Source organism: Xiphophorus hellerii, chromosome 2 (assembly GCF_003331165.1).
Source record: "Xiphophorus hellerii strain 12219 chromosome 2, Xiphophorus_hellerii-4.1, whole genome shotgun sequence".
NCBI lineage: Eukaryota > Metazoa > Chordata > Actinopteri > Cyprinodontiformes > Poeciliidae > Xiphophorus > Xiphophorus hellerii.
In genome coordinates, this window is record NC_045673.1 from 29632464 (window position 1) to 29652505 (window position 20042).

The 20042-nt window shown below is 40.1% G+C and overlaps 1 protein-coding gene across 1 annotated transcript in view; it reads left to right on the forward strand.

Annotated features, from left to right (window-relative positions):
- Positions 1-20042, forward strand: part of LOC116708316 (copine-8-like) — a 94921-nt gene that overhangs the window by 12033 nt on the left and 62846 nt on the right. Inside the window, exons 2-4 of the mRNA XM_032546215.1 lie at positions 2326-2366; positions 9008-9054; positions 10297-10400. Coding sequence (XP_032402106.1) covers positions 2326-2366; positions 9008-9054; positions 10297-10400 — 192 coding nt within the window. The remainder of the gene's footprint in view (positions 1-2325; positions 2367-9007; positions 9055-10296; positions 10401-20042) is intronic.

Sequence of the window (20042 nt, forward strand, 5' to 3'; positions counted from 1 at the left end):
GTTATTGTCTTGCCTTATGTCTTAAGAGAATAAAATAACTACATTGTGTGGCTGAGATTCTGTGTCAGTGGCTCATTTCTGGTCTCTGCTTGCGTAAAGTCATTTGACTTGTCCAGTCTGACGTCAGCCAATTCTAAATTTCTATTTCAAAACTACTACCATCAATGATCAAAAATCTCAATTTCTTCCCAGACTCCCTGCTACGATCCGCCATCACTTATTCACAGCGACAGAGGCGACGTCACACTGTGTGTGTGAGAGGAGTTGGCGCAAAACAGAAATCTCCATGTGTGTTGCCGTCTTCCAGAACGGGGATTGAAAGCTAAAAATAATAATAATTAAACAGAGTGGTTTTGCTGTTCAACCTTCCTGTTATTTGTTGAGGTTTTGCACCTTCTGTAGAAGCAGCAGCGTTAAAGAACCACTGACGTACAGTCTCTCCCCGGTTAGTGGATTTCTGCACCGTTTGTGTTTCCTCTGACTTCATTTTCAAACACCTCACTTTTCCGCGTCGAGTTATTTAGTATCAACTTTTACGCCGAAGAGTGTTGGGGTTGGCTTTGGGTTTCTGACGAATAATTTTAGGTTTATAGCTTTCAGGACAGGATGAAAATGGCAGATTTCTCTTATGTTTACTCATCACTGAATGCAGATGGGAGTACTGAACAAACTGAACCATACTCATCGCCATACTACCGTTGGTTTGTAGATGAACCTGATTTAGAATACAGATCTGTATCTTCATCCATGGTACCTATGGAACATTATATTTTATTGATTTATTTTTTAAGTAAACTTGCATAAGCAAAACATATGCAGTTTTTTTCAATGAAAATTAATTGATTATAAAATCTGAAACCATTTTTAGCTCTAACCACTAGGGGAGCACCCGATTGCAGTTTATTGGCCCATCACTGTTCTCTAAAAAGCCTGACCTGCCGATTCTGGTTTTGTACGATTGTGTCTGAAAATATAGCGATAAAGTCACTAAGTTTGCAACAGCAGACGCGGACGTGCAGACGTGACCCAGTGGGCGGGTCAATCAGTGGCTGGTTTTCAGATACGTCATCTTGAGTCAGCACACAGCTTCAGGTGTTGCAGCGAGAAAGTAACGTTCAGTCGCCAAATCTGGGTGTAGTGATCTGGGGGCCTCAAGAGACACATAAAGACAGTTACAATGTTGGCCTTCTGTCACCTGACAGAAGACATTTCCGGGATTAAAGAGCCAGTAGGTCAGAACCAGAACCAAAGATGGAGAAGCAGCATTCAGCTTCTATGAACCACAAATCTTTAACAAACATCCAGAAAACTTCAAAAAGCTGGAACACAGAGTTCTTTTAAATCAGGGATAAAAGCCCACCTGGTTAGAGTTGCCTTATATCAGCAGTAAGTGGAACATTGACCAAAATATTTGATGTGTATGTGCTTGACGATTTTGATGATGTATTGTGAAAATGTAATGTTTATTGTATGATGTTTTGGTGACGTAAAACACTTTGAACTGCCTTGTTGCTGAAATGTGCTATACAAATTTGTAAAGGTAGTTAAGATCAACAGCTAAGATTTATCCATCAATCCCCCACAGTGAAGGAAATCAGGGTGGATTTATCGGTGCTACCACCCGTAAACAGATTTCTATCTGCTATTAGCTTGGATTGCAGTGAGGTTGCACTGCGTCTGGAGCACAGCCCCAAGTGACCGTTTATGAAATGCTACAAATTTAAGGGCTGCCACTCAAGCCTGAGCTCATGTCTCCACCTTAGGGACTGGTAGAAGTTCACAAATCTTTATCCAACCAGACAGGTCTCTCTACCCTAAATCGGAGCTTATCCACGATTTCCTTTCCGTCATCTCTCGGGTGTTCCGATCCTTCCAAACTTGTCAATCCAGACTTCTGTCAGCACTGAGGTCCGTCTCCACTGTAATAGGACCCATAGCTCCATTTATTTCTCCTAGTGTACAGAGTGGAAAAAACCACAAAAAAACAACAACTGGAGTGCCATGTAAATTTCATGGCATCCTCTGCTGTTGCTTCTAGCAAAGCGAAGGGTGCAAAGAGAGTGAAAACTAGTCCCAGTACTGAAGTTCTGTTGTGGTACGGCTGAAATATGCATAAGCCCCACTGTATGCTTAATGTTGCTGCCTAGATGATTGGAAGAAAAGGCTTTTGTTAATGAAGTCAGAAGAGGATTAGGAGTAAACAAGTTGTCAGGGTCAGCGAGGAAGCTAATTAGGAGAGTTTTAATGATGTAATAACTTCCTTTGCTGTGGCAGGAGAGAAGTGTAATTAATTTCTCTGTCCGTGTGTGTCTTTGTTCTCTTCAGGAACCTGCTGGATAGAGACACGTTCTCCAAGTCTGATCCAAGTAAGCTTCTTCCTGATCTATCTGTTTTCCTAGTCCAACCTACTCCCACACACACACACCCACCCACACACCCCCACACACACACACACAAATGCCGATCCACACTGTTTGGCCTGTGTGAATCAGTGGACATTTGCATATGTCAGGGGTCATATTCGTCACTGTTCTCTGCTCTCAATGTGAGTGAGGGGAACCAGATCACCCTCACACACACACACACACCCACACCCACCCCCCCGTACCGACCACACTCGCACAGACACACACCTCACTCGCTTGGCTGTTTTAATTTGACTACCAGTCTGGTGGTTTTTAAAGGTTTTGATCTACACCGTCATTAAGGGTGCATTCACACCAGCTGTCTTTAGTTCGTTTTAGTTGAACTCTCGTTTGTTTGCCGAGAAAGTCTGGTTCGCTTGGGGAGGTGTGAATGTAAATTAGACTGAATGTGTTCTGTGTGTCAAAAACGCATCCAACGCATCAAAAACGCATCCAATGTGTTAAGTTGGACGCTTGATGTGCGTCAAAATCGCTCTCGACCCTCGTCTGAACAAAGCATGGAGGAGCCTCTTGACGTTTGCCTTTTGTTTCCTCTCCCGCTCTGTTTGTACAATTGCGGATGAGTTACGGAGAGAGTCGCAGCTTTAGTGAACTGTATAAATTCACAAGACAATTCATAGGTGTTGTGAATTTGAGTTTCATAACCTGGCTGTGGGCTGTTGAGGGTCTCTTTGAGCACCATTTTCATCTCACCCGAGCCCAGTTTGACGACCTGCTGACCCTCCTCGGTGCCTCAATCTCCTAGCAGGACACCAACTACAGACCACTACATGACATGCACAGTACATGAACATCTTTGCGTCTATCTGCAAAGATTCAGATTTTCCAGCTGCAGCGTTGGCTACGTTGGACGTGCTTTGAACGCTCTAAACACTTCATACGCTCAGCGGAAGACACATTTTAAAACGCACCGCAAGACTTCTCGCAGCGCCCACATAGATTTTGCATGTAAACCAGATGCTCCTAACACTCAAATTATGTTTGGTCTGAACGTAGCATAATCAAACTCTGATGTAGAGCAAAAGCTTGAACTCTGGCCAAACCAAGACTTAAGTTTGTATGTTTACGAATGCATATATGACAGCCAAGCGGATTAGAGACCACTCCAAAGGCAAGAATGGACCACAACGGAGGGCATTCTGGTAAACACAACCATAACAAACGCGACTTTCTACCGCTAGCTGGAGAAACGGCTCATGGTCTTTTGCTAAAGACAAACGAGAAATCCTACAACCACTAAAATCTGACGACACTATTTTTATTTACATTTCATGAAGAAGGAAGTCACGCTTCATAGGTTTTTGTGTCCTTTCCTGCAGCAGTTCTCGTTGCAGCGCCACCACAGGTGACGAGGTGAACAGGTTTTTCAAAGTGTTTGCTTTATTTGACACAGTGCAGTGTGACAGAGAACTGCAGTATCTGAAAATGCAACAAATGTTGCAACTTTAGTCCCCAGTCAAACAGAGTCCACCGGACTCTCGGGATTAAAAGACACCCTAAGATCTCAGGTTACAGAAATGAGATGTTCCATTACTTGTAAACTTGCTTCCTTCAATATAGAAAACTGTTATCTATGAGACTCACATCCTGACACGGATTGCTGTCGTCTGGTTTGCTTCCTTCAACTTGTTCGCAGCTGACTAGCCAACATTTAAATGAACCATTTTTTGTTGAATGCATAATAAGCCTGCTTGAATTGGATTTCCTTTTTTTTTTAATACCCAGTGTTCTGAAGTATGAAACAAAGCCATCTGCCGTTTTGTTTATGCCCATTTCTACTGTAGAAGATGTGTTTATGTGAGCCCAGTAAATAATATCCCCCAGTCGCTTAGAGCCGTTCTGGTTTCAGGGGTCACAGTCTGTCATTTTGCATAGAAGTCAACTGTCCTAAATCTGCTTTTGTATGTATCTTATTCATGGAAATTCTCAACTACAACAACAATGAACTAATATGCAATGGCTGACATCAAGGTGGTTCAAAGTCCGGATTTTTAATATCTGACCTTTTTTAATAGGTTAATAATTAATCGATCACCAAATTAGTTGACGATTATTTCAACAATCGATTAATCACAATCATTTCAATCCACTCTATAACAATTCGTCTCATAGCCATACCATTCTAACTCATATATCATATAAGGTTCCACACAAACGCCTCTCCTCAGTCCTGTTCGAGATTTATCGGAATCCCTCGTTCACATCGCTCACTCCTGCGTTTCCGCTAGCAACCGGACAGTTCGCTGCTATAGCTACGATTATCGCGGCCCGAGCTACTGTGAGCTGTGTGGTCGGTTGCTGGCGAAGCCAAAATCTGCAGAGCTCCCAGAATTGTGGATTGGACCTTTAAATGTCAGATGGTGGGAAAGGAAAGGAGGATGAGCATCCCTGCCCGCCCCAACGTTTATCCAAGGAGGCACTTGTGCTGCGTCCATGTCTCTGCTCTGCTGACAGCACTGGCCCCAGTCACACAGCATTAGACTGCCCCGACAGAGCTGCGCACACACACACTCACGCCAACCCCCCCAAACAGCCTCCCCCCCACACACATACATCTCAGGCCACCGGCAAGCTCACAGACCTTATTCATATCAGCTTATAAAGCTGAACAGCATTCCAGTGTTTTACTTTTTTGCATGTTTGTGGGCGTGTGCATGTGTGAGCGTGTGTGTGTGTGTGTGTGTGTGTGTGTTTCATCCCTCGTGTTTGCTTCAGCAGACTGGAAAAGGGCATTAAGCAGACAGGAACCCTGTCAAACTATGTACCTTATGTACTGCCTACATTGTAGCAGTAAATATAGCCTGGAGTAATCTGGAAAAGGAGGGATTAGGTGGAGAACGCACCACTATGTGTGCCATGCATCTGCTGCTGTTTACAGATATTGTTCTTGGCCTTTGTTAGGAATGCAAAGGCTATACCTCAATCAGTGCTTTATATGATGTAAATGTAGTAGCTTGTTGATTCCAAACTAGCTATCAAGCTATCCAAACCATTCTGACCAAATGCAAAAAAAAAAAAAAAGAAAAAAAAGTAATTATCCATAAAAAATAAATAGGTAAACACCTAAAATTTGCAGTAACTGTTACATCAGATATTGGCCCACTCTTCCTTGTGGAATTGTTTCATTTGAGCAATGTTTAGTTTTCTTTATGAACACCTTAGGTTTCTTTTTTGTTGTTGTTGTTTTTGTTGTTGTTGTTTTTTGCTGTTGGTGGTGTCCGTTAAGCACAGAATTTCAATTTTATCTCATTTTTATTAAAAGACATTGAGATTCAGATGTGGCATACATGCTACCACCACCATATTTGATTAAAAGTTAGGGGTTTTTTTTCTTTTCTGTTTTTCTTAATAAGGTGTTACTTTTACATCAGATGTGATGGAATGCACATGCAGCGCTGCAGCTAACGATTACTTTAGTAATCGAGCATTCTATTGATTATTCTGATGATTAACTACTCGGATAATTATTTTTATTTTATTTTGGCTTAATTACTGCGCTGATGGTGCTGTTCTACTAGCAGTTGGCATGTTTTGACGTCTGCTTTCTCCAGTTGACAATTATTTCAATAAACGTTTAATCACAATTAATCACGATTAATCGTTTCAGCCCTATGCACATCCTTGATAAAGTTGAAATTTTACCTCATTAGTCCACAGAATATTTTCCTAAAAGTCTTGGGGATCATTAAGATGTGAGACTGACTTTTTGTTACTTTTGGTCAGGAGTGACCAAAGTATTCTACAGAGAACAGATTCTCTTAAAGCTGCAGTACCTAACCTTTGCAAAAATATGTTTTTGACATATTTGTCTGAAAAACATGAACTGGTCCCGATCAAAAACAACCAATCAGAGCCAGGAGGAGCAGTTTAGCGCTGTCAATCAACCTTGTGTACGCGCTGCTAAATGTAAAAATGGTGGTCAACCAACAGTCTTTGGTGGCCATGCTAACTAGTCTGATCATTCATTATTCTGTTGTGATGAACCTGCTGTAACATAGCAGAGAGGAAGTGGGAGAGAATGTTAGCACAATTGACAGCACTAAGGCCCTCCTCCTGCCTCTGATTGGTTGTTTCTGGCGGAGTGGAGTATTTCTGCAGATGACAGCAGGACTATCGAGAACAGGAGCTCAATTTCCCCCCCCCCACAGATTATCTGTCTTATGCTGTCAGGACTTAATGGTCATTTTAACCAATATGTAAAAAGAACACACTTTTTATTGTAAAAAAAATAATTACATACTGTAGAATTAAGTGGCCATTGGTCAGCTTGGACAGTCTAACCGATCTGCAGCTGCTCAGCAATTTGTAAGTCAGATGCGCTTCGACACCCTTCTATCAACATGCATTAAGATTCTCAACAGCCGCGCTACTGAAAAGAGCTGCGTTCGGTGCCAACGACCTGGTTCACCTGCGGCCCCGCATCACACTGGAACACATTCTGAGATTTATCATTCATAAACACAGCGGACAAATCATAAATGTGTTAGTTTGGCTTCCTTTAAACATTCTTACACGTAAAACTTTCCAGGACATCAGCTTGACAAGCTTTCTTTTCGTAAGATCTTTGCCTACTTGTTTGTTGCTTTATTCCTTTGACCTGTTGGTGTCCTTGAGAGTTAAGATTTCCCTGTCTTACATTTTTCTGCATTCACACTGCATACAGGGGCGTTGTTTTGTTTTGTTTTGTTTTGTTTGCACCAAAGCTATATGTTCAAGGCTGGAGTTTGAAAGGAAAAACCAACAAAACTATTTCACGAGTTATCAGTAAAATCCAGAGCATGTCGGCTCATCAGCTCCAGTCTAAATGATCAAAATTGTTCAAAGGAAAAAAAATTATAGAATTAATCAGATCTGATTTTGAAACTGGAGATCATTTTCGCTCTCGATCTTCAACAGCTCATAATTCCATGATTAATTCTCTCATGTCCGTTCATCAGTATGTAAGCAGCTCATATATTAACATGTGCATAAATTTGCAATTAATGACTGCTGCAGGTAATGATGATGCACGTTGCCTCGGAAGGTGTTGCCTCTGCAATCAGAACCTCATGTCATGAAATCAAAAGTTTTTTTATAAAGTCTTCCAAGTCAGAACTTGATAGCTGCAATGTTGAACCGAACGTAAGATGCCAGATACGTCCATGCTGGGTTTTTTAAAAATATATTTTATAAGAAAACAAGACAGGAACAATCAAAGATTGCTTTTCTTGGCCTATTAGAGTTGGTCATTACAGTTGTTCAGGTGGAATGTGTTGGACACAGATAGTCTGCTCTCCTTGTGATGTGATCTTGTTAGATGGTTTCCAAGGTATAGGATATCAGTTGGAGTAGGATACATTGATTGGAAATAATTTGGAATGTATTGTGGCAACGACAAATCAAAATTTATAAGAAGTTTATTACTTGTATCTCATGATTGACAGCAGGTATAACAAATGCCCAAGCCTAGTTTTGACTTCTATTCAGACATCAAAAATATTCTTAATACTTACAAAATAAACTCCCTCCACCCACTGTCTGCCTGCTTATCCTTGTATCCGGTGCCTATATTCAACAGTCATGGGGCGAGAGGCAGTGTACACCCTGGAGAGGATAATAAAATGCTAAAAAAAAAGAAAAAGAGCTTTTTGTGCACTGTAAAAAAAAGTGTTGAGTTGAACAAGATGTTGATTCAATATGTGGAAGCCAACATGGACTGAACGGCTTCGTTCACTTTTCCGCTACTATTGCTAAAACTGCAGGCAGACTACGACTCTAAAACGTCGTTCAGCGGTCACAACTTCTCCTTCTGTTCTGATTGGCCTGGTTTAAATTCAACCAGAGTCAACAAAGTCAATGGAAGAAAGTCCAAACGGAACACCAAAGGGAGATGAAAATCGAGCAGAATTGACTGCTATACTATAGAACTGCATTATTTCCAAACTGACATGTTCCCTTTATTTTGCTTCATAATCTCACCATAAAATCTGCAGAGTCTGCATTAGTCATGCTTGTCGGTGGGAGAAATGAAACAAACATGAAATAAAAAAAATGTAAAAGATCAACAGGAAAGAAGAGTGATATAGGGTTTTAAGTAAAATAGGAGTTCTTTGTCTCAGTTCTTCCCAACCACAATGGGCTCTCCTCCTGGAAGCATTTTGCCAGGTAACACATGTAAAAGTGTGTCGTATGACTGGATTTTCTGACTTAATGTTGGCTGACACAGGACTCGTGTTTGTGAATACCGTAAAGGCTGCTTGAATGCAAATGAAATGTCACATTAGTGACAGCTGATTGCCTGGCTCTGTTCTCTCTCATGGTCCATCCTCAGGAAACTCTCACGGACTCCTACAAACGTCGAGTAGTCCCACCAGAATACTGTCCTTCACTCCCCACCCCTCCGCCCCCCAACTCTTTGAAATATCACTGTGCTGTGAGGTGTTCCATCTGGATTTAATTAGGACAAGATTCTGTCACGTCAGGATGTGGATAAAGAACTCCCTCTTGGCTGACCTCAGAGTGTTGCTTCTCTGCTGTTAAATGCTCTCAGTTGAATCTAACCCTCTCCTTTTCTCTGCCCTCCTTTGTTTCCTTCCCGACAGTTTGTGTTCTGTACACTCAAGGGATCGCCAACAGAGAATGGAGAGAGGTGAGTACAAAGTGGGGGTTGGGGAACGGCTCGCTAGGCTCCCTTTCACTGAAACGATTAATCGTGATCATTCATGATTAATTGATTAACTATGATTAATCAATTAATCATAATTAATCAATTAATCATGATTAATCGATTAACCACAATTCATTGATTAATTTAAATAATTGTCAACTAAATTAGTAATTGATGAATTGCAAACTGGAGAAAACGACCATTTGTTGAAAGAACCCAAAACTGTACCAAGCATATATATATAGTTTACATTTAAGATTTTTTTTTGATTTTAGCTTTACCTAGTTCAAATTTTGTAAACAACAAAAAATGTCCTATTACACACCTTTTGTTGTCCAACTATTAATTGAACAACAAAAAAAGTTAAGCAAAAAAAAAAAAAAAAAAGTAAAGAAAAACGAATAGATTAATATCCGACACTGTGTGGTGTTAAGTCAAGCAGAAGGGCCTGAGGTTTTCACATGTCAATGTTAAAAGTTTTTTTTTGTTTTTTTGTTGCAGATGCATCCTTTGCTACGAATGATCCAGAATTCACTAAAATAAAGGCAATGTTGTTGCAGTTTAAGCTATGAAATGTTTTTCCTTTTAAAAAAAAAAAAAGGAATTGAAATATTTGTTTATTTTCATTTTCTTTATATTTCTAATATGTGATCAAAAAGGTTTAAGTTGTTAAATGAATTATCTCCAGAAAGTGGCTAACATTTTTTTTAGCCAATTAATCGTCAGTAAAATCTATTGATATCATGGAGATGATATTTTAGGCACCAGTACCCCTCCCAACACCATGGATGGATATTTTAGGTTTGAATAGTTTTGCCTCACTTGAACAGTCCAACTCCTTTTAGCACAATTTGTACCAAAAATAGTCATTTCCGATGTCCTGTCAGATTGTTTGGGGGGGGGTTAAGCAAAAATGAACACAGGTTGTGCATGTGTTGTTTGCAGATGTCGCTTGTGTCAGATTTACGCGGGTACCAGAAACTCGCAAATACAAAGGTTCCGGTCATGTTAAAGTCCTGGCCCTAATATTCATGGATTTAAAAAAATATATTTTTATTCACCTATCCTTTCATACATTTTTTAAATTTATTTTAAACTGCTTTAAACTTGGTAAATTATGTTGTTTTCTCTATTTACAACAATGCACATTATGTTACAGTGACAATTATAATCTGTCGAGCACTAAAACAATAGTAAAAGCTAATTGGTTGATTTGTCTTTCAGTTTGGCAGGACAGAAGTCATAGACAACACCCTCAATCCCGACTTTGTCCGCAAATTCATCATGGACTACTTCTTCGAGGAGAGGCAGAATCTTCGTTTTGACCTGTGAGTTAACACTCGACTAATACGTGTCTTGGTGTACATGTTTGTGTGTGTGTGTGTGTGTGTGTGTGTGGGGGGGAGGTATTTGCAAAGCCATGGATGAAAGTGCTGCTTTGTGTTTAGCAAAGTCGAGCTGCAACTGAAATATTCATAGTTCGCAGGCACGAGAGTTGTAAGCCTTCACTCCCCTAAATAAAAAAAAGTTTTTCTGCCGCTTATAACCTCTACTTTTATTTAAAGTAAAAGTCAAGACACAAGGCTGGACATAATAACACATTTTTTGCTACAATTTGAATCTATTTCCAGCTCTTTCTATGTAATGAAGTGTACTTTAAGACACACCTGTCATTTGAACTGTTACTTATATTTACGTTATTTTGTCTTCTTCCTCCTCTTTTAAAGCCCGCTCACATTCCGTGGTGCTAAGAAGTGCATAAAAAGCCCTTATGAAAGTAACAAATTACTGTCTTTACAGCAGATGAACAAGATTGCTCAGTCTCGAATCCTTTTAGGCCTAAGTGCAGCATTTGACACAGTTGATCATACAATTTTAATTGACTGCCTTGAGCGCCGAGGGTCAGCGCCGAGTCTCCCAGAGCTCACCGCTCGGCTGGAACCTGCTACGCAAAAGCAGGTCATTTCTGATGCTCGCGTGGTGGAAATAAGCCTCGCCGCCATTTCGTGCCCCCCCCCTTCCCCCTCCACGGTCTGTGACTTTCATTTTTATTGGAAGCTTTTTGTACTGCGTGCTTTTAATACATTCTCCTAATTTTTTGTTGTTGTCCGTTTTAAATGAAGGTCGAGCTTTAATTTTGGCACGCTGACTTTATTGATTGCTATTCAACATACCTGGAGCTACAACAATGAAATGCATGAAATCAACATTATTTAAGAAAAAAAACAAAACAAATGGATAGGTTCATGAAGTGAGAGCGGTGAAATGAATAGGTTTGATGTATTGGCTGTGTTTTCAGTCTGTCTGGTTTCTGATTAGACGCCGAGTTTGACGTTGACACGGGATCAGCTAATCTGTGTTTGGCCAGGTGGAGAGTCTCATGCTGTAATCCTATTGGCCTATTAAAAAGAAGCAAAAAAACAAATGTATCTAATTTAGTTAAAGCTACATCTGTTTCTGTAAATTAGAGCTTTGTGATGATTTGTGGAGACATGGGTGTACGGTCCTTCTCACGCTCATGTTGGGATCGGAATAAGCTGAAATAATGATTTCAGATGTTTGTTGTGAGTTACTGTTGATTGATTTTTTTCTTACTAATTTACATTGAGCATCACAAACTGAGGCTCATATGCTCAAATAGTATGCTATATTTGGGGAAAATATATTTTAGCTTATAAAATGGGAACTGACTGCCTTCCAATCCAGGAGCTCCATTTTGCATTTACTTGGCTCTCATTGGCTGTACGCCCCAGAGTGGAGACAGAAAATGAAAGCAAATATATGGATATTTATGTGATGCATTCAAAGTGAAGTTTTCACGCTGGATCATGACGGCATTGTTGCATCCAACACTAATCTGCTGTTACTTACATTTATGGATTAAATAACAAGACTTAACATTACTGTCAGAAACTTCAAACAGGCTTGCAAACTAGTCGGTGTGAAATTATAGCATCAGTAATGTGACTCTGACTGACATGCAGTTAAATGGTTTGGTAATTAATTCATTAGGCTCAGGTTGCTGATCAGCAACACGATGATTCACACTATCCACATCTGACACATGCATTTACGTCAAATCGTTCTGCAAAAACATAACCCCAACCTCCTTAATGAAACCAGCTTCCTCACACAGAGTTGGACTGCCACACTGCGTCTCGTGAAATACGGAAAACTCCTTTGTTAGGAACTTGGGCTGTCGTAAGGACCCACGTTGCTTACAAGCTGCAGGAGGTTGCGCCGAAGGTCAAAGAGAGTTAGCTATCTGTTTGATCTTGTGCATGTTTGAATGTCAGAACTTATGAAAAAAAAAGCACGTGGAATCAGACTCTCCATCATTTGCAGTGGTCAGCTTTTTGCTATTGGAGAAAAAGTAGAGACAAAGAAACCACGTCTGATTCTGCCTGTAGTTTGTTGTAATATCACAGAGCCCAAACTTTACTGAAGTTTTTCAAGTTTACAGTTGGACAAACTGTAAACGTGACACATTAAAGATGAAGCAAAAGAAACATAATGCATCTCTCAGGTAGGCCTGTCAACAACAAATTTTGCTGGACGACACATTGCTTGAGAAGATATTGCGATAAACTATAATATTGTTTTGAGTCTATTTTCAATTAATATAATAATAGTGGTAGAATAATACAAAACTACATTTTCAAAGATCAGATTAGTTTTGGAAATCTAAATCTGACTTTATTAAACGTAAAAATTACTTGGTTGTGGGATTGTCTTGATGCTGAAATTTCAAGTGTGATACAGATGCTAAGAAAAATACTCGATACTTTGTTCAGTAGAGCAGCAACATTTTTAAAGGCACTGGCTTCTTTCTAGTAAAGAGCAAGTCAACAATATTTTAGCCTTCTTAATTTAATAAAAGCCAATTAAGTGGGTCAGAATTCAGCTCTTGTTTATAGAAATATGTCTAAAAATGACACTTCCTGGTTTATTCTTTATAAAATTTACATACTCGAGCTGTTATTGCAGTGTTGGGGCCAAAAGAAGTTTGACAATTTAGACAAATTTCAATTGGTCTGTTTGGATTGATTTTGACAGAAATGAGTATCTTTGAATAATTTATTTTCTCAGAATCGATTAGATCAAGATACCGACTATTTTGACCACCATTCTTTTCAGGCTTTGATTAGGACTGTATTATTTGCCATCAGACTGCCAGAATCCCTGACAAGCAGCAAAGTGATAGAGACTGATAGTGTGTGTGTGGGTCCGTGAGGAGTTTTTGACGTATATACTGCATATATCACATTCAAAAACGAGAAAATTGTTCCAACATATTGCACAAATCACTCGTATTTACACACATTTGTGAGATGCTCACGCTGTGCAGACTTCCTGTAGGCTCTCTCACCTCTCACATTCCTTATCACAGGACCAGCGCTTCCTCTTGCCTCCCGCCACCCTCTGACGCCGTCCTGAGGTAGGGAAGTTGCTTTTGCTGTAGCTTCCGCATTACTCCCACCTCTCTTATCTCTGCAGAAGGGTTCCAGTGCCTTCAGGACATCCAGACAGGCAGACAGCACCGAGCTCAACACAAACACAAACCATCCCACTCCCTCCGCGCACAAAAGCCACAACAACACTTTGCATCCTCTCTCCAAGTCTGCAAAATCCTGTTAACTCTTATCTAGTGACTGGCAGTGAGATAAGAGGTCTTTTTTCTTCTTTTTTTTAAAATCATTATTATTATTCTTGTGTTGCTCACTGAAGCCAGTGGAAGCCCCGTGGCTGGATGGTTCTCTAATCAAGTGTGCTAAATTGGATCAGACTAAAATAAAAAATAAAATGAAGGAAAATCCCTTCAAAAGAAAAAAAAAAGAAATAAAGGAAGGATAGAGCTGTATTCACTTTATTTCACTAAACTATAAATATTTCTTCTTAAGCAGGTAATAAAAAATGTCCTCATTTGGAACCAGATATTTATAGACATCTATCAAAACAAACCAAAAAGTCTGTTGCAATGAGCAATTAGCCACATGATAAATGAAAATGAACTCAAATCATTTCCATTCTAATGATGAATATTTTTTGAAGGACAATTTTGGTCATAGACATTTCATAATACATTTTATTTATGGTTACGGTTGTAGTTTGTAATTTTTTATTTCCATTTTAATCATTGTTTTTGGTTGTCGTATACTTTAGATATCTCCCAGTTCCGGCGTTAAGTGTTCTTTACAAAATTAAACTTTATTCGTCTTTGAGAGAGCAAGCTTGCATTATTATACCATCATCAATATTTAGACTTAGACTTATTTTATTGTCATTTACAAAGACGTGTAAGTGAAATTGGCAATGAGACGTCAATGTTATCAATATCATTATATTATCAACATATTGCTTGTTGAAAAATTATCGTTTATCGCAATAATTACTGAAACAATTTATCGTCCGGCAAAATTTATCATCTGCTGCAGAATCTGTAAGTCTGTCCTATCGCTATGAGAAATTAGTTTCTGTTCTGCGGAGCTACAAGGTGCTATCAGGAGAAGAATGATATTTTTATCTCTCAGGTGATACTATTCTATTTATTACTGCCCCAGTTTTACTACAGAACATAAACCAGCAGTGTTTTTGCAGCCTCTGGTTATTAAACAGTCTACACAATAAACAGGAGACGTTTGTGGGACGTAACCATAAAAACAGAAAATTGAGTATCTGTAAAAACTGCGTAAACACATTACATGCTACAGAGAGTTGGGCTGTAAAACCACGAAGCAACACAACAGCAAGCGATGGCCAAATACTTGTTGTGTCATTTATTTGTGTCATTGGCAGCATTTTTCATTTATTGTGAAAATGACAATAAAGTCTGGACTCTCATTTTGCAATCCCTCAAAACTAAAAGTATGGTTGGGATTGGATTGTCGTAGAGGTGCAGAGAAACATTGATTCTATAGGTAATTGATTCTATAACTCAGGTTATCACCTGTCTTAATCTTCCAGTAAGAGATGTCCGCCGGCCACTGACGTTCGGGACATTTTATCTGGTGGTAAAACAATTCTGTTAATAAAATGAAACCCGCTGATGTAGCTATCATTAATTTACTGCAGTGCGCAAAAGCAAAGGGAGAGTAATGCAGAAAAACTGTTGAAGAATAACTCAAAACAACTTCTATTTTTTTCCTCACTCTGTGTCAACTGCACTATGCTGATCCATTGCCATAGCAACTGACTGACAACAGCTCCATTAGCGTGTCAGGATTCAACACCAAAAACATGCTCCCCACGCAAAAAACAGAATTTTCAGTCCCATTTTTTTTTTCAGGTTTGATATTTATTTTGCGAATATTAATAAGTGATCGTCTGAACACTGCAGTGGTTGATTAGTTAATGTAAACACCTGCTCTACTGATGACCTGTCAGAGAGTTGGTGTCATGAAATGTGGCGGTGAGGGGTGGTGAGGCAGACGCAGCAGACCCAGGTAGGATGAATAATGAATTTTAATAATGAGTGTCCAAAAGGTTCACACAACCAGGCAGCACGACTGAGCAGAAGCCAGGGCTCAACGCCAGTAGCAACTGGTAAAATGAATGGACAACACGAACGCACAGTAGACGAGGACCCGACAGAGACACAGAGACACAGGTGACACTAAATACACAAGGGGTAATTAGGGAACGAGAAACACCTGGGAGTAATCGAGGGGAGAACAGGACAACACGGAGACACAGAGACACAGAAAACTCGAAATTAACACACAGAAAACACAGAACATGACAGTTGGTATGTGGTCTTTTTTTCAAACTGATCTGAAACACTGAATTCCACAGCACATCTACATGTTAAGGTTGTCAAAGTCAAGCTAGCCTAACTGAGCTAATCTCCTCTCCCTTGCTATATACTGTATATATTTTTATAAACTCTTTTCTAACCTGTGAAATGTGATACCCTCAGACCTTGCTATCTTGTTTTCATAGTGTTGACTATTTGTACTTTTAAGATTTAGTGCCTCATGTTGGCAACTTGAAAGCTAATGCCAAAGATAGTCATCGATCTTGAGGGCAGGATGTCACGTTGCAATGTGTCTGTAGAAGAAGCGATTTGCTTAAGAAAGTAAGGCAATTTCTATTCTCCATCCACTAATCGTGGAGTCGACTGCTGAAGCTGAGGAAATATCTTCAGGGTTATAAGAGGGTGAGAATGTGAGAATCTGTTGTGGAGAATTTAGCTTTGGCGCCAGGATGGATAAAAGTAAATAAGCACTTCTATGTTTAGAGACGAAGTTGGTGGAGACAGTTCAGCGCATTTAAACTGGGACACAGCAGAGTATGGAGAATGTATTCTAGTCTGGTCATATCAGTGAAAATGGGATGCACAGTTTTGCTTTGTTTTTGTTTTTTGAAATTATACACAGAAATGGCAAAACAAATCTTTTTTATTCCATCTCCAGTGTGTAGTTCATTGCTGAATATGTAGCCAGCTAATGCCACATTTGTGCGGCATCTCGTAACGATCAGCGTGAAGGCTTCAGGAGGGCTTCAGAAAGCTGTTGGGAAACCACGCTCCAGTGCCGGGGCTGCTGTAGTTCTGCTGTGGCCCCGTTTTGTTTGTGTGCCATCATTAGTCACCATCGCTCGGTTCAAACCGAGCTCCGAGCGGCCCGCTCCCCCAGCGAGACGAACCGCGCAGGACCAAGAGAAATCCTGTCTGGCTCAGTGCCGATGCAGAGTGATGTCATCTACATAAACACACACACACACACACACACCCCGTCACACACAGTTAATGTGAAGTCACAAGGTGCCGAGGGACATCTCGTCCAGCAAACACTTGCGTGCGTGTGTGTGTGTGTGTGTGTGTGTTGCTTGTGTGGGCGAACATGTGCAGCCGAATCCGTCATACATACATGGGTAGCATGTCCCCCCCCCCCTTTCTTCTTCTTTTTTCCAACTACCTTTCTGTCCCTCATAATTAAATTAAAATTAAATGACTCGTTCATGAACATTTGGGCTGCGGACGGAACGTGAAGCGCACCTGCGCGTTCAGCTGGCAGCACGTTGCGTAACAGCGGCGTGACTCCTTTACTCTGATGGAATCTACATTAAGCGGCGCCGCAGCAGAGCTGAGGCTCCCCGACCTGCCGTGACACACAGCATCCACTCGCTTTTGTCAGCGGGCGCCCTTATCAGACGTGGCATGCCGCCCGCCGAGGCTCTCCTGTTTACACAGTCCGCCGCGCGCCGCCGCCGCACGCGTGCACTGACGCGCACCTGACACGCTGAAGGTACCGCGTGTCACTGCAAGCAAACAAAGCTTGATAAATTGCTCTCTGGAGAAGGCAATGGGGATTATGTGGTCCGCGTGGCGCAGCGGAGGCTGTTCGCGGGTGAACGGTGCAGCCCGCGTGGTCCGGGTGAAATGGGAAAAATGCGAGCTTGGTTAAATGGGATGTTTGTTTTAAATGAGTTTGATCAGATTAGCGGCATGTAGCGTGGGGTTACAAAGAGACGTAACATAACAGAAATTATTTAAAGTTTCTTAACCAGCTGCGTTTCTATTGACCTTATAATTGTGCAGTTTGACCGTTTCAAAAAGAAATTCGCTTAATGGAAACACTGCAATTTACATACTGTATATATATATATATATATATATATATATATACACACACACCAGTGCACCCCCACACACACACACACACACACACACACACACCCATATAAACTGTGGTTTTTCGATAACCCCCCCCCCCCCAGCGGTATCTAAATTGGTTTATCTAGTAAAACTGCAATAGAAACACTTTGAGTCACATGATCAACCGGATATTGCCCCTCTGCTAACCAAGAAGAAGACAAGTAGTTGGATGATGTGGGCATCAATGACTTATTGCACAAACAAACATATTCACCTGTGATTTTAACTGGGTTTTTTTATTGAATGGAAACACCACAATTTCAAAATTGTGTGTTTTTTTTTTTTTTTTTTACATCAGCAGAACATTGACAGTCTTGCAATGGAAATTGCTGCTAAAGTCAGCCAATATATCAGTCCGAGCCTCATAAACACAAATATAGATCTAATAAAATGATGTTTTTCAGAGGGATGCAGCACTCCTGAAACCGCAAAGGTATTGGGGCGTTGTCATAGAAACCATCAAACGCTATGTCGCACATAATCAACAGGGTGGCATGAAATGTGTTGGGAACAACACATTTTGTAAAAAAACGGGGGGGAAAAAAATGGTATTTTAATAATTATTTATATATTGATAGAATTGTTTTATTTATGAAACACTTTCATACCAGAGGGAGGCTAAGACGCCTGATACGGTGCCATAAGGAAATATGCACACACCTTAGCTCAAGCCACGACTTGCATAATACACCCAAATATCTGTCCAGGTGCTACAGCTCCATTATGAATAAAGTGAACACCTGCTTTTAGAAGAAGAGTGCACTGAATGAGAAATATCTCTGCTTCCTCAGCATCAGTTCATCCCCCCCCCCCTACTGTGCATCAGCAGATGCACGAAAGTAAAGTCAAATTGCTAAAGTACTCCCAGAGTGCAGCACTTATAAATCATTTGTACAAACTCCTCACAGATGAAGGGACCACGTAAAATATTTAGCAACTGTCTTAAGTTTTTTAAGTTTTCCCAAGGTTGTGTCTAAAGGTAAGCACAACACAAAGCTAAATGTAGCTCAGGCTTATTCCAGTTTTCCAATATGACGTGGAGGTCTCCCTCTGTGTTCATTTTAATGTTTAAACTAGTGTTAATGCACATTCTCATAACAGGAAGTTGGGAAATCATCGTGCCAAGCTGAACATGTGCTGTAAAAAGTGACTCAGAATCAGGATTTTTGCAAATACGCGAAGATGCGCGTCCCCTCCAAAGGGAGGAATCTGAAACGAAATGTTACTTTAAAGCTTAAACCATTCAAATGTACGAGTCCCAACAGAAAAGTGTAAATGAGAAACTGATTAGCTTTAAAAAAAAAAAAAAGTTGCAATGCAAGGAATTAGAGAGAATCCAACAGAAAAAAACACCCCTCTGGTTGGTGGGGTGACATGGCACAGATTACATGAATATGTATAGCAATATATGGGGAACAAGTAACGGGTGCAAACAGTGAGGCCAGACAACTCAAAATGGCTGATAACAAAAACAAAAAGTAAGAAAAACTGCATAATTTAGCAAAGACTGTGTCACTGATATCACATGCATTTTGAAAGTCATCAAAAGGATTCGAGAATTGCTTGAACGAGAGACTAGTTAAAGGGAAATGGTGTTATGTTTACAGGGAGTTGTTTTCTGTCATGTTTGTGAAGTATTCATGGGGACAAGGTTTTTGAAATATGATCCATTCATGGGGGGGAAAAAATAAATAAATAAAGTGAAACAACTGCATTGTGACGCACTTTGGAGTATTTCTCAGACATTCATCTGGTTTTACGCTTTTCCAAGGTTTTCTTCTGGTGCACAATAAAGAATTTTTTTTTTCATAAATGGTTCAGTGCAGATTGTGCTGGTAGAATTTTCCATGTGTTTGTATCCTAATATGTTAAATTTTCTTGGCCTCCAAGACGGCTGTAATTAGCCATGCACCACTTGTGTAAAAAGAAAATAGCAGTGAATGGAAGCAGCTGGAAGTCTCACGTTTTCTAAAAATTTTACTTTGTGTTTTATTTGATTTGTTCTGATGATATCACCTTTAAGGTCTGTCTGCAGGTAGTCTCTTTCAGCTAATGCTACATGTGATTGGAATAGAAGATGAAATTCTGAAGGTTGTTTTTCTCTGAAACAGAATAAAACGAGTTGTTGCTGCAGAAGATTAGCTTGGGGAAACATGCAGCAGCAAATTAGATAAAAAATTAACTTAATAAAATGGTAATAAATGTTTTCTTCCAGCAGAGGACACATAAAAAAACATGACAATACATAATTTATTTATCTGAGAAACTTTATGCTCACAAATAACACCCTCTGTCACCTTAATGGTCTGAGTGC